Source organism: Zonotrichia leucophrys, unplaced genomic scaffold (genome assembly GCF_028769735.1).
Source record: "Zonotrichia leucophrys gambelii isolate GWCS_2022_RI unplaced genomic scaffold, RI_Zleu_2.0 Scaffold_34_1600103, whole genome shotgun sequence".
Classification (NCBI taxonomy): Eukaryota; Metazoa; Chordata; class Aves; order Passeriformes; family Passerellidae; genus Zonotrichia; species Zonotrichia leucophrys.
In genome coordinates this window covers 1,354,105-1,367,796 of record NW_026992239.1, presented here as the reverse complement: position 1 = coordinate 1,367,796, position 13,692 = coordinate 1,354,105, and the positions used below count along the sequence as shown (strand labels likewise).

General features: G+C 63.1%; 1 protein-coding gene across 2 annotated transcripts in view; it reads right to left on the bottom strand.

Moving 5' to 3' along the window:
• PHF8 (PHD finger protein 8) overlaps positions 1-13,561 on the bottom strand; it is a 36,343-nt gene extending 22,782 nt beyond the window's left edge. The window contains exons 1-8 of one of the 2 annotated variants that reach the window (XM_064737068.1): positions 12,531-13,561; positions 10,626-10,711; positions 9,261-9,369; positions 6,602-6,762; positions 4,878-5,018; positions 3,529-3,716; positions 1,239-1,401; positions 577-664 (exon numbers count right to left, since the gene is read on the bottom strand). In XM_064737068.1, coding sequence (XP_064593138.1) covers positions 577-664; positions 1,239-1,401; positions 3,529-3,716; positions 4,878-5,018; positions 6,602-6,762; positions 9,261-9,369; positions 10,626-10,711; positions 12,531-12,628 — 1,034 coding nt within the window. In that variant the 5' untranslated portion in view covers positions 12,629-13,561. The remainder of the gene's footprint in view (positions 1-576; positions 665-1,238; positions 1,402-3,528; positions 3,717-4,877; positions 5,019-6,601; positions 6,763-9,260; positions 9,370-10,625; positions 10,712-12,530) is intronic. The other variant, XM_064737070.1, reaches the window with a different exon arrangement.
• Positions 13,562-13,692: the final 131 nt, after the last annotated feature.

Sequence of the window (13,692 nt, the reverse complement as noted above, 5' to 3'; positions counted from 1 at the left end):
GGACACCCCAAAACCCTCAAAGCCCCCCCAAACTGCCCAAAACCACCCCAAAACTCCCCCAAAACCTGTCCAGCACCCCCAAACCCTCATCCAGTCCCCCAAACTCTCCCAAAGGACACCCCAAAACCCTCAAAGGCCCCTCCCTGCCCCCCCAAACTGCCCAAAACCACCCCCAAATTTGCCCAAATCCTGTCCAACACCCCCAAACTCTCACCCAGCCCCGCAAACTCTACCAAAGGACACCCCAAAACCCCCAAGAGCCCCTCCCTGCCCCCCCAAACTGCCCAAAACTACCCCCAAATTTGCCCAAAACATGTCCAAAACCCCTAAACCCTCACCCAATCCCCCAAACTCTCCCAAAGGACACCCCCAAAACCCCTTCCTGCCCCCTCAAACCTTTTCAAAACCCCCAAACCCTCACCCAGCTCCCCTAAACTCTCCCAAAGGACACCCCCAAACCCTCCCAAAAGCCCCCTCAAACCTTTTCAAAGCCCCCAAACTCTCACCCAGTCCCCCCAAACTCTCCCAAAGGACACCCCAAAACCCCCAAAGCCCCCCAGATCCCCTCCAGCCCACCGGAGCTGCATGCCGATGTTGAGGCTGTGCAGGAAGTGCCCCCCAAAAGCCAGCGAGTCCACGGGGGTCAGCACGGCGTGGATCCAGCCTGGGGACACACACGGGCAACTGGGAGAACTGGGAGCACTGGGATGGGGCACTGGGGGAACTGGGAACACTGGGATGGGGCACTGGGAGCACTGGGATGGGGCACTGGGAGCACTGGGAGCACTGGGAGCACTGGGATGGGGCACTGGGAGCACTGGGATGGGGCACTGGGAGCACTGGGAGCACTGGGAGCACTGGGATGGGGCACTGGGAGCACTGGGATGGGGAAGTGGGAGCGGGCACTGGGATTCACTGGGATGGAGCACTGGGAGCACTGGGATGGGGCACTGGGAGCACTGGGAAGGGAGCAGTGGCTCGTTGGACACAGGTGACACTGGGGGTGTCTGTCCCTGGCACAGGTGACACAGGTGACACCACGGTTGTGCCCAGGTGTCCCCAAGCACCCCCTCACCTGTGGGGATGAAGAGGGTGTGGCACAGGTGACACCAGGGTCACATTTGGGGTCTGACCCTGGCACAGGTGACACTGGGGGTGTGTTTGGGGGTCTGTCCCTTGCACAGGTGACACAGGTGACACCGTGGTTGTGCCCAGGTGTCCCCAAGCCCCCCCCTCACCTGTGGGGATGAAGAGGGTCTGGCCCTGGCGCAGGTGGCACCGGAAGCACCGATCCACCTGGTCCCCGAAGAAGAGCTCGGGCTGGTTCCGGGAGCTGCTCCAGGCCTCGAACAGAGCCAGGTTGGCGGCCGAGGGACGCGCCAGGTAAAAGATCTGCTCGCCCTGAGGGGGGGGCACACACGGGACAGGTAAGAGCACCAGGTTTGGTTCCCCCAAAAATCCTCCAAATGCCCCCTAAAATCCCCCAAATCCCCTAAAATCCCCCAAATCCCCTAAAATCCCCCAAATCCCTATAACTGCCCCCAAATCCCCCATAACCGCCCCCAAATCCCCCTGGTACCTTGAGCACATGGTACCAGGCCGAGGTGCCCCCACAGTCGATGTGGAAGTCGCTGTAGCCCAACATCCCCAGCCCCAATTCCCTAAAACTGCCCCCAAATCCTCTACAACTGCCCCCAAATCCCCTACAACTGCCCCAAATCCCCCTTAACCGCCCCCAAATCCCCCATAACTGCCCCCAAATCCCCCTGGTACCTTGAGCACATGGTACAAGCCAAGGTGCCCCACAGTTGATGTGGGAGTCGCTGTAGCCCAACAGCCCCAGCCCCAATTCCCCCATAACCCTCCCAAATCCCCTACAACTGCCCCCAAATCCCCCATAACTGCCCCAAATCCCCTACAACTGCCCCCAAATCCCCTATAACCGCCCCCAAATCCCCTACAACTGCCCCCAAATCCCCTACAACTGCCCCAAATCCCCATAACTGCCCCCAAATCCCCCCTGGTACCTTGAGCACGTGGTACAGGCCAAGGTGCCCCGCAGTCAATGTGGAAGTCGCTGTAGCCCAACAGCCCCCAGCCCCAATTCCCCTATAACCGCCCCCAAATCCCCTACAACTGCCCCCAAATCCCCATAACTGCCCCAAATCCCCATAACTGCCCCCAAATCCCCCATAACTGCCCCCAAATCCCCCCTGGTACCTTGAGCACGTGGTACAAGCTGAGGTGCCCCCGCAGTCGATGTGGAAGTCGCTGTAGCCCAACAGCCCCCAGCCCCAAATCCCCCATAACTGCCCCCAAATCCCCCATAACCACTCCCAAATCCCCATAACCGCCCCAAATCCCCTATAACCCTCCCAAATCCCCTATAACTGCCCCCAAATACCCCTGGTACCTTGAGCACGTGGTACAAGCCAAGGTGCCCCCGCAGTCAATGTGGAAGTCGCTGTAGCCCAACACACCCCCAGCCCCAATTCCCCCATAACTGCCCCAAATCCCCTACAACTGCCCCAAATCCCCTACAACTGCCCTCAAATCCCCTAAAACTGCCCCAAATCCTCTATAACCGCCCCCAAATCCCCTAAAACTGCCCCCAAATCCTCTATAACCACCCTGGTACCTTGAGCGCGTGGTACAAGCCAAGGTGCCCCCGCAGTCAATGTGGAAGTCGCTGTAGCCCAACACTCCCAGCCCCAAATCCCCTATAACCCTCCCAAATCCCCTAAAACTGCCCCCAAATCCCCTATAACCGCCCCCAAATCCCCTATAACCCCCCCAAATCCCCTATAACCGCCCCCAAATCCCCCCTGGTACCTTGAGCACGTGGTACAAGCCAAGGTGCCCCCGCAGTCGATGTGGAAGTCGCTGTAGCCCAACACCCCCAGCCCCAATTCCCCCATAACCCTCACAAATCCCCCATAACCACTCCCAAATCCCCTAAAACCACCCCCAAATGCCCCCTGGTACCTTGAGCACGTGGTACCAGGCCGAGGTGCCCCCGCAGTCGATGTGGGAGTCGCTGTAGCCCAACAGCCCCCAGCCCCAAATCCCCTACAACTGCCCCAAATCCCCTAAAACCACCACCAAATCCCCTATAACTGCCCCAAATCCTCTATAACTGCCCCCAAATCCCCTATAACCACCCCAAATGCCCCTGGTACCTTGAGCACGTGGTACCAGGCCGAGGTGCCCCCGCAGTCGATGTGGAAGTCGCTGTAGCCCAACACCCCAGCCCCAAATCCCCTACAACTGCCCCCAAATCCCCTAAAACCACCACCAAATCCCCCATAATCGCCCCCAAATCCCCTAAAACTGCCCCAAATCCCCCATAACAGCCCCCAAATCCCCCTGGTACCTTGAGCACATGGTACCAGGCCGAGGTGCCCCCACAGTCGATGTGGAAGTCGCTGTAGCCCAACACCCCCAGCCCCAAATCCCCTAAAACTGCCCCCAAATCCCCTATAACTGCCCCCAAATCCCCCATAACTGCCCCCAAATCCCCCCTGGTACCTTGAGCACGTGGTACCAGGCCGAGGTGCCCCCGCAGTCAATGTGGAAGTCGCTGTAGCTGTCCTTGGCCCCCATCAGGCAGAATTTCTGCACGCTCGGCCGCTCCCGCGCCGACTCCCCCGGCCACAGGTTCTCCACCCACGAGAGCTTCCGCACGATCCGAGGGGTCTGCACCAGGTTGGACAGCCTGGGGAACCCCAGAAATGGGGGTCAGGGGGTGGGGAACCCCCCTGTGGGGCACGGGGTACCCCAGGGGGGAGAGGATGCAGAGGGGGATGTCAGGGAGGGGCAGGGTCTGGGATTTTGGGGGTACTTGGGGGGGGATGGATCTGGGATTTTGGGGTACTTGGGGAAGAGGATCTGGGATTTTGGAGGTACTTAAGGTGGGGCAGGATTTGGGATTTTGGGGGGCTTAGGGAGCAGGATTTGGGATTTTGGGGGTCCCTGGGGAAGGGGAGGCACTGGGAGCACTGGGGGGTACTGGGAAGGACTGGGCGGCACTAGAAGGAACTGGGAGCTACTGGGAGAACTGGGAGCACTGGAAGGAAGTGGGGGTTACTGGGACACTGAGAGTACTGGGAGGCACTGGGAGGCACTGGGAAGGGACTAGGCAGGACTGGGAGCACTGGGAGCACTGGGAGCACTGGGAAGCACTGGGAAGGACTGGGAGAACTGGGAACGGAGGACTAGGCAGGACTGGGAGGCACTGGGAAGACGGGGAAAGCACTGGAAGGAACTGGGAAGGACTGGAAGGAACTGGGGGTTACTGGCACCACTGAGAGGAACTGGGAGGCACTGGGAGCTACTGGGAGGCACTGGGAAGGACTGGAAGAACTGGGAGCTACTGGGAGAACTGGGAGCACTGGAAGGAACTGGGGGATACTGGCAGCACTGGAAGAATGGGAGGCACTGGGAGCACTGGGAGGACTGGGAAGGGACAGGGCAGGACTGGGAGCACTGGGGCACTGGGAAGGATGGAAGAATCTGGGAGCTACTGGAGGAACTGGGGTTTACTTGGCAGCACTGAGAAAAACTGCGAGGCACTGGGAAGGACCAGGAGCTACTGGGAGAGCACTGAGAAGACGGAGGGGCCAACTGAAGCAACTGGGAGCACGGGAAGGACGAGAGCACTGCGGAAGGGACTAGGCAGGACTGTGGGGGCAACTGGGAAGCACACTGGAGCACTGGAGCCACTGGAGTCTGGGGAGCACGGGAAGGACGGAAGGGACTAGGCAGGACTGGGACACTGGGAGCCCACTGGCGAAGGGACTGCAGAAACTGCAAGGAACTGGTAGCACTGAGCACTGGGAGAACTGAAGAACTGGCACTGGGAGCCAAAACTGACCCACGCGTGTCCGAGAACTCCAGGCCGGTGACGCTGAGCACGCGCTCGCGCCGGGGCCCCCCCAGGTAGGCCACGAAGTCTCCGAGGCGCATGCGCAGCTCGGCCTGGCGGCCCACGTCCAGCACGGCCACCACCTTGTCGGCTCCTGCGGGCCCAGAACCGCCTGAGCGCCCCAAAAACCCTCCCAAAAACCCCCAAAAACCACCCCCCCAAAAACTCTCTGCGGGCCCCAGAACCGCCTGAGCGCCCCAAAAACCCCCCAAAACACCCCAAAACCCCCCCAAAACCCCCAAAACCCCCCCAAAACCCCCACAAAAACCTCTGCGGGCCCAGACCCTGAGCGCCCCAAAAATCCCTCTAAACCCCCCAAACTCTACTGCAGGCCCAGACCCGCCTGACCCCAAAAACCCCCCCAAAACCACCCCAAAACCTCTGCGGGCCCAGAACCCTGGCACCCAAAAACGGCCATGGGGACCCCAAAACCTCTGCGGCCCCAAAACCATTGAGCACCCCAAAACCCCCCCAAAACCACCTCAAAACCCCCATGACACCCCCAAAACCTTGGGGCCCTAGGACCCTGATGCGCCCCAAAACCGGCGGGGGGACCCCAAAAACCTCCCAAAACCCCCAAAACCTCTGGGGCTCAGACCGCCTGAGCCCCCCAAACCCCCAAAAACCCCATGCGGCCCCAGAACCGCTGAGCACCCCAAAACCGGGGGGACCCCAAAATCCCCCAAAACTGCTCAGCACCTCAGCCACCGCCTTGCAGCTCCTGCGCTCAGAACCGCTAGCACCCAAAAACGGCCAGGAGACCCCAAAAATCCTGCGGGCCCCAGAACCGCCTGAGCACCCCAAAAATGGCCGGAGGGACCCCAAAAACTCCCCAAAACTGCCTCAGCACCCCAAACTGCCAGGGACCCCAAAACTCTCTGCAGGCCCCAAACTGCCTCAGCACCCCAGAAACAGCTGGGAGGACCCCAAACCCCCCCAAAACATCTCTGTGGGCCCCAAAACTGCCTCAGCACCCCAAAAATGGCCAGAGGGACCCCAAAACTGCCTCGGTACCCCAAAAACGGCTGTGGGGGCCCCAAAAACCTCCCTGAGCACCCCAAAACCTCTCTGGGGACCCCAAAACTGCCTGAGCACCCCAGAAATGGCTGGGAAGACCCCAAAATCCCCACAAAAACCTCCCTGACTACCCCAAAACCTCCCTGTGCACCTCAAAACCTCTCTGAGGATCCCAAAAACGGCTGGGGGGACCCCAAAAACCTCCCTGAGCACCCCAAAACCCCCAAAACCTGAATGGGGACCCTTCTAGACCCTCACCCATATCCCCAAAACCTGAATGGGGACCCTCTAGACCCTCATGCACCCCAAAACCTGAATGGGGACCCTCTAGACCCTCATGCACCCCAAAACCTGAATGGGGACCCCCAGACACCCTCATGCACCCCAAAACCTGAATGGGGACCCTCTAGACCCTCACCCATATCCCCAAAACCTGAATGGGGACCCCCAGACTCCTTCATGCACCCCAAAACCTGAATGGGGACCCTTGAGACCCTCACCCATACCCCCCAAAACCTGGATGGGGACCCTCTAGACCCTCACCCATATCCCCCAAAACCCCTCAACAAAATACAAAGGGCGCAGTTATAAGGGGGGACCCTTCCCCTACTGTGCTGGGGAGCCCCTGATGCCCCCCCAAAGCCCCCTCCCCAAACTGACCAACGTGGTGCAGGACGTCGCGGGGGGTGAAGGACGAGGGGGGCAGGGTCATGCCCAGCCCCTCGTGCCGTGCCACCAGGATGGGCACGCTGAAGCTGTTCTCCTCCAGGTACTCCACGGTCAGCTGGGCCCCGCTGGGCCGGAGCAGAACCTCGTCAGCACTGGGGGGGGGGGGCAGAGCAGGGGGGTGAGACCCCTCCCCAGAGCGACCCCAGACTCCCCCCCAGAGCGACCCCAGACTCCCCCCCAGAGTGACTCCAGACCCCCCCCAGAGTGACTCCAGACCCCCTCAGAGTGACCCCAGACCCCCCCCCACAGAGTGACCCCAGAACCCCCCCAGAGTGACCCAGGATCCCCCAGTGACCCCAGACCCCCCCCCACAGAGTGACCCCAGAATGACCCCAGACCTCCCCCAGAGTGACCCCAGACCCCCCCAGAGTGACCCCAGACCCCCCCCCACAGAGTGACCCCAGAACCCCCCCAGAGTGACCCCAGGATCCCCCCAGAGTGACCCCAGACCCCCCCCCACAGAGTGACCCCAGAATGACCCCAGACCTCCCCCAGAGTGACCCCAGACCCCCCCCACAGAGTGACCCCTGACCCCCCAACCTCAGAGTGACCCCGGACCCCTCCCCAGAGTGACCCCTGACCCCCCCCCCCAGAGTGACCCCGGACCCCCCCCCCCCCAGAGTGACCCCAGAGTGACCCCAGACCCCTCCCCAGAGTGACCCCAAACCCCCCCCCAGAGTGACCCAGACACCCCTCCCAGAGTGACCCCAAACCCCCCCCAGAGTGACCCTGGACCCCCCCCCAGAGTGACCCCGGACCCCCCCCAGAGTGACCCCAGACCCCCCCCCAGAGTGACCCCAGACCCCCCCCCACAGAGTGACCCCAGAACCCCCCCAGAGTGACCCCAGGATCCCCCCAGAGTGACCCCAGACCCCCCCCCACAGAGTGACCCCAGAATGACCCAGACCTCCCCCAGAGTGACCCCAGACCCCCCCCACAGAGTGACCCCTGACCCCCCAACCTCAGAGTGACCCCGGACCCCTCCCCAGAGTGACCCCTGACCCCCCCCCCCAGAGTGACCCCGGACCCCCCCCCCCCAGAGTGACCCCAGAGTGACCCCAGCCCCCCCCCAGAGTGCCCCCAAACCCCCCCCCAGAGTGACCCCAGACCCACCTCAGAGTGACCCCAGACCCCCCCCCAGAGTGACCCTGGACCCCCCCCCAGAGTGACCCCGGACCCCCCCCAGAGTGACCCCAGACCCCCCCCAGAGTGACCCCAGAATGACCCTGGACCCCCCCCAGAGCGACCCCGGACCCCCCCCAGTGACCCCAGACGCCCCCCAGAGTGACCCCAGAGTGACCCCGGACCCCCACCCAGAATGACCCCAGACCCCCCCAACCTCAGAGTGACCCCAGACCCCCCCCAGAGTGACCCCTGACCCCCCCAACCTCAGAGTGACCCCGGACCCCCCCACAGAGTGACCCAGACGCCCCCCAGAGTGACCCCAGCCCCTAACAGCGATCCCCCCAGTTCCTATAGGGACCCCCACCCCATTTCCTGGGCCACAGCAGCACCTCATCCACACTGGGGGCAGGGCACGGGGTGGATGAGACCCCCCAGGAGTGACCAACACCCCCCAGGAGTGACCAACACCCCCCCAGGAGTGACCAACACCCCCCCAGGAGTGACCAACAGCCCCAGGAGTAACCGACACCCCCTGGGAGTGACTGACAGCCCCTGGGAGTGACCGACACCCCCCCAGGAGTGACCAACACCCCCCAGGAGTGACCAACACCCCCCAGGAGTGACCAACACCCCCAGGAGTGACCAACACCCCCCAGGAGTGACCAACACTTCCTGGACTGACTGACAGCCCCTGGGAGTGACCGACAGCCCCCAGAACCCCTGACCCCCATCAGCATCCCCTGAGCATCCATGGGGTCCCACTGGGACAGCAGAAGCTGCTGGAGCTGGGGGGGCAATGAGGGGGCCCTGGAGACCCCCCCAGAACTGATGGACCCCCCCAGGACTCATCGTCACCTATGTAAGGGGCACAGCGGGACTGACCCATAGCCGGGACTGACCATCACTGGCACTGACCATCACTGGCACTGACCATCACTGGCACTGACCCATGCCCCACACTGACCATCACTGGCACTGACCCACGCCCAGCACTGATCCACACCTGGCATTGACCCATGCCCGGCACTGACCGTCACTGACCCTCACCTGGCACTGACCATCATCACTGGCACTGACCCACGCCCAGCACTGACCATCACTGGCACTGACCCATGCCCAGCACTGGCCATCACTGGCACTGACCCATGCCCACACTGACCATCACTGGCACTGACCCACGCCCAGCACTGACCATCACTGGCACTGATCCATGCCCAACACTGACCCACACCTGGCACAGATCCATGCTTGGCACTGACCATCACTGGCACTGACCCATGCCCGGCACTGACCCACGCCCAGCACTGACCCACGCCCAGCACTGACCCATGCCCAGCACTGACCCACACCCAGCACTGACCATCACTGGCACTGACCCAGGCCCACACTGACCATCACTGGCACTGACCCATGCCCAGCACTGACCCACACCTGGCACAGACCCATACCTGGCACAGACCCTCACCTGGGGAAGGTGCGGCCCCGCAGCTCCCGGATGAATTGGGCACTGCCCGTGCGGGCCGGACGGCCGGGATCCTGCTCCGGGGCCTTGGCCGGACCACGGCGCCGCTTCACTGCGGGACAGAGGGACACGGTGGGGACACACAGGGACAAACGGACACATTGAGAACAGGGGGACTCAGTGGGGACACACAGGGACAGACGGACACGGTGAGGACAGGGGGACACACTGAGGACACGCAGGGACACGGTGGGGACACACAGGGACACATGGGGAAAGGGGGACATGCAGGGACACAAAGGGACAGAGACACGATGGAGACACACAGGCACCCCAGGGACACAGTGGGGACACACAGGGACAGACGGACACGGTGAGGACAGGGGGACATGCAGGGACAGAGGGACATGGTGGGGACAGGGACAAGCAGGGACAGAGGGACACGGTGAGGACAGGGGGACACACTGAGGACACACTGAGGACACGCAGGGACATGGTGGGGACACACAGGGAAAGGGGGACATGCAGGGACACAAAGGAACAGAGACACGATGGAGACACACAGGCACCCCAGGGACACAGTGGGGACACACAGGGACAGAGGGACATGGTGGCACAGGGGGACATGCAGGGACAGAGGGACATGGTGAGGACAGGGGGACATGCAGGGACAGAGGGACACGGTGGGGACACACAGGGACAGGGGGACATGCAGGGACAGAGGGACATGGTGGGGACAGGGACAAGCAGGGACATACAGGGACAGAGCCACACGGTGGGGACAGGGGGACACACTGAGGACACGCAGGGACACGTGGGGAAAGGAGGACAGGCAGGGACACGCAGGGACAGAGACACGATGGAGACACACAGGCACCCCAGGGACACAGTGGGACACACAGGGACAGACGGACACGGTGAGGACAGGGGGACATGCAGGGACAGAGGGACATGGTGGGGACACACAGGGACAAACGGACACGTTGAGAACAGGGGGACACAGTGGGGACACACAGGGACAGAGGGACACGGTGAGGACAGGGGGACATGCAGGGACAGAGGGACATGGTGGGGACAGGGACAAGCAGGGACATACAGGGACAGAGCCACACGGTGGGGACAGGGGGACACAATGAGGACACACTGAGGACACGCAGGGACACGCAGGGACAGAGACACGATGGAGACACACAGACACCCCAGGGACACAGTGGGACACACAGGGATAGATGAACACAGCAGAGACAGGAATGAGCAGGGACACACAGCAACCCCAGGGACAGACGGACACGGGCGGCTCCACAGGGAGCCCAGAGCATCTCCCCCACCCCCATCTCAGCCCCTCCCAGTGCCCCCAGCCCCACTCACTGACGGAAGGGCCCCTGAGCACGGCGCACTGGGGGCAGTGGTACAGGTCGATCTCGGCCGCCGCCTCCTCCTCCACCCCCACGCAGCTGTGGGGACACCCCAGTAACTCCCAGTGCTTCCCAGTAACCACCAGGCACCTCCCTAGTAACCCCCAGTGCTTCCCAGTAACTCCCAGTGCCTCCCAGTAACTCCGTCACCTCCCAAAACCCCAGGCTCCCAGTAACTCCCAGTAAGTCCTCCCAGTAACCACCAGGCACTCCCAGTAACCCCAGTGCCTCCCAGGAACCACCAGGGACCTCCCAACCAGTGCCTCCCAGTAACCACCAGGCACCTCCCCAATAACCCCCAGTGCTTCCCAGTAACTCCCAGTGCCTCCCAGTAACCACCAGGCACCTCCCCAGTGCCTCCCAGGAACCACCAGGCACCTCCCCAGTAACCCCCAGTGCTTCCCAGTAACTCCCAGTGCCTCCCAGTAACCACCAGGCACCTCCCCAATAACCCCCAGTGCTTCCCAGTAACCACCAGGCACCTCCCCAGTAACTCCCAGTGCTTCCCAGTAACCACCAGGCACCTCCCAGTAACCTCAGTGCCTCCCAATAACCCCACGTGCTTCCCAGTCACTCCCAGTTAACCCAGGCACCTCCCCAATACCCCCCAGTGCTCCCCAGTAACTCCCAGTGCCTCCCAGTAACCGCCAGGCAGCTCCCCAGTAACCCCCATCGCACCCCACACCTCTCTTTGTACCTCCCAGTCCCTGCCAGATTTCTCCCCATCCCTCCCAGTACCCCCCACTCCTTCCATGATTCCTTCCCAGTACCCCCAGGATTTCTCCCAGTACTCCCTAAGTCCCTCTCAACCCCTCCAGTACCCCCAAACCCCTTCCCAGTCCTTCCCAGTACACCCCAAACCCCTCCCAGTATCCCTGGACTTCTCCCAGTCCCTTCCAGCACCCTCCCAGTCCTTCCCAGTATCCCGCAGCCCTCCCCAGACTTCTCCCAGCACCCTCCAGTACCACCCAGACTTCTCCCAGTCCTTCCCAGTCCCCCCAAAGTCCCTTCCAGTATCCCCAGACTTCTCCCAGTCCCCCCCCCCCAGTGCCTCCCAGATACATCCCAGCCCCCTCCAAATGCTTCCCTGTCCCTCTCAGATGCCTCCTCCCCAGTTATCCCCCAGTCCCCCCCTCCCCAGCCCCCCCAGCTCATCCAGGCTCCCAGTCCCCACTCCATCAGATCTGCCCTCCCATGTACCATCCCAGACTTGTCTCAGTCCCCCCCAGCCCCATCCCAGTGCTCCCAGTCCCCCCCCAGCCCATCCCAGTGCTCCCAGTCCCCCCTCCAGCTCATCCATGTCCAGTCCCCCAGCCCTGATGCTCCCAGTCCCCCCTCCAGCTCCATCCCAGTGCTCCCAGTCCCCACCAGCCCCATCCCAGTGCTCCCAGTCCCCCCCCCCAGCCCTGTCCCAGTGCTCCCAGTCCCCCCCCAGCTCCATCCCAGTGCTCCCAGTCCCCCCCCAGCCCTGTCCCAGTGCTCCCAGTCCCCTCCCCAGCCCATCCCAGGCTCCCAGTCCCCCCAGATGCTCCAGTCCTCCCAGATGTCCAGTCCCCCCCCCCAGCTCCATCCCAGTGTCCAGTCCCCCCCCACCTGTCCCAGTGCTTCCAGTCCCCCAGCCCATCCCAGTGCTCCCAGTCCCCCCCCAGCCCTTCCCAGGCTCCAGTCCCCCCCCCAGCCCTGTCCCAGTCCCTCCCCCCAAGCTCCCATACCAGTTTCCTCCCCCCGTCTCCAGTGCTCCCAGTCCCCCCCCCCAGTCCCCGGCCGTCCCCCCCCCGTGCCGTCCCAGTCCCCCACAGCCCCATCCCAGTGCTCCCAGTCCCCCTCCCCAGCCCTATCCCAGTGCTCCCAGTCCCACCTGCCGTGGAACCAGTCCTGGCAGCCATCGCACTCGATCATGAAGCGGGTCACATCGTAGGGCAGGCGGCACAGGCAGTACACGGGCACCGAGGCCATGGCCGGGCCCCCGGGGCGACCCCCGACCCTACGGACCCCCGCGACCCCCCCCGGCCCGGGACATCCGCGCGCCGCCCGCCGGACCCCCGAAAATCCCCTCAAAAGAAAAAAAAGCTAAAAACACCCTCAAACACACTCCCCAAAAGCAGCTTCAAAAAAAAAAAAAAACCACCCAAAACAGCCTCAAAACCCGGCAAAAACTGCCTCAAATCCCCCCCAAAACAGCCTCAGCAAAACCCCTAAAACAGTCCCCAAATCAACTCAAAAGCACCCCCCATAAAAACCTCAAAAAAAACCCAGAAACCAACCCCTTGTCTGCTCCCCTAAAAACACCCCCAAAACCCCCTCAAAACGCGGCCGGTGGAGGACTCTGAGGGGAACTGGGGAGCACGACCCCCCAAAAACCCCTGTACGGGCCAGGGGAACCCCAAAAGGGCCTGCGGAGACTTGGGATCCCCTCAGGTATTGATGAGGGCCTAAGACCTCCCCAAAAGGGTCTAGAGGTGATAGGAGACCCCTCCAAGGGTCACCAGGGCTCTAGGACCCCCTCCCCGAGGTTTTATAGGGCCCAGAGCCCCCCAAAAACGCGCCCACAGGGTCCCCCCCAGCCCCTATAGCGTGTGGGGACCCCCAAAAGCGCCGCAGGGCCCGGGGTCCCCCCACAGCGTCCGTGGGGTCTCGGCCGCCCCCTCCCCGCGCGCTGTGAGATCCCCGAGATCACCCCAGAGACCCGCAGGATCCCCTAAAAGCTTCGGGGATCCCCAAAAAGCCGCCGACCTCCCCTCAAGGCCGGCTGGACCCCCGCGAGGCCTGCGGGACGCCGCGAGGCCTGCGCCCCCCCCACCGCCACCTCCCGACTAGGCCGCAGCCCGCCCCGGCAAGGCCCAGCGCTTCTCGCGGCCGCTCCTCCGCCGCCGCCCGGTCGCCGCCGCCGCTGCCGGCCCCGGGCCCGGTGCTGCCGCCGCCGCCGCGGCCTCTGCGCGCTCCGGGCCGCCCGGGAAAGTTTTATTCAAACGCGGAAACGGGGAGGGAGAGGGCGGGGCCCGGACGCCATTTTGGCCGCG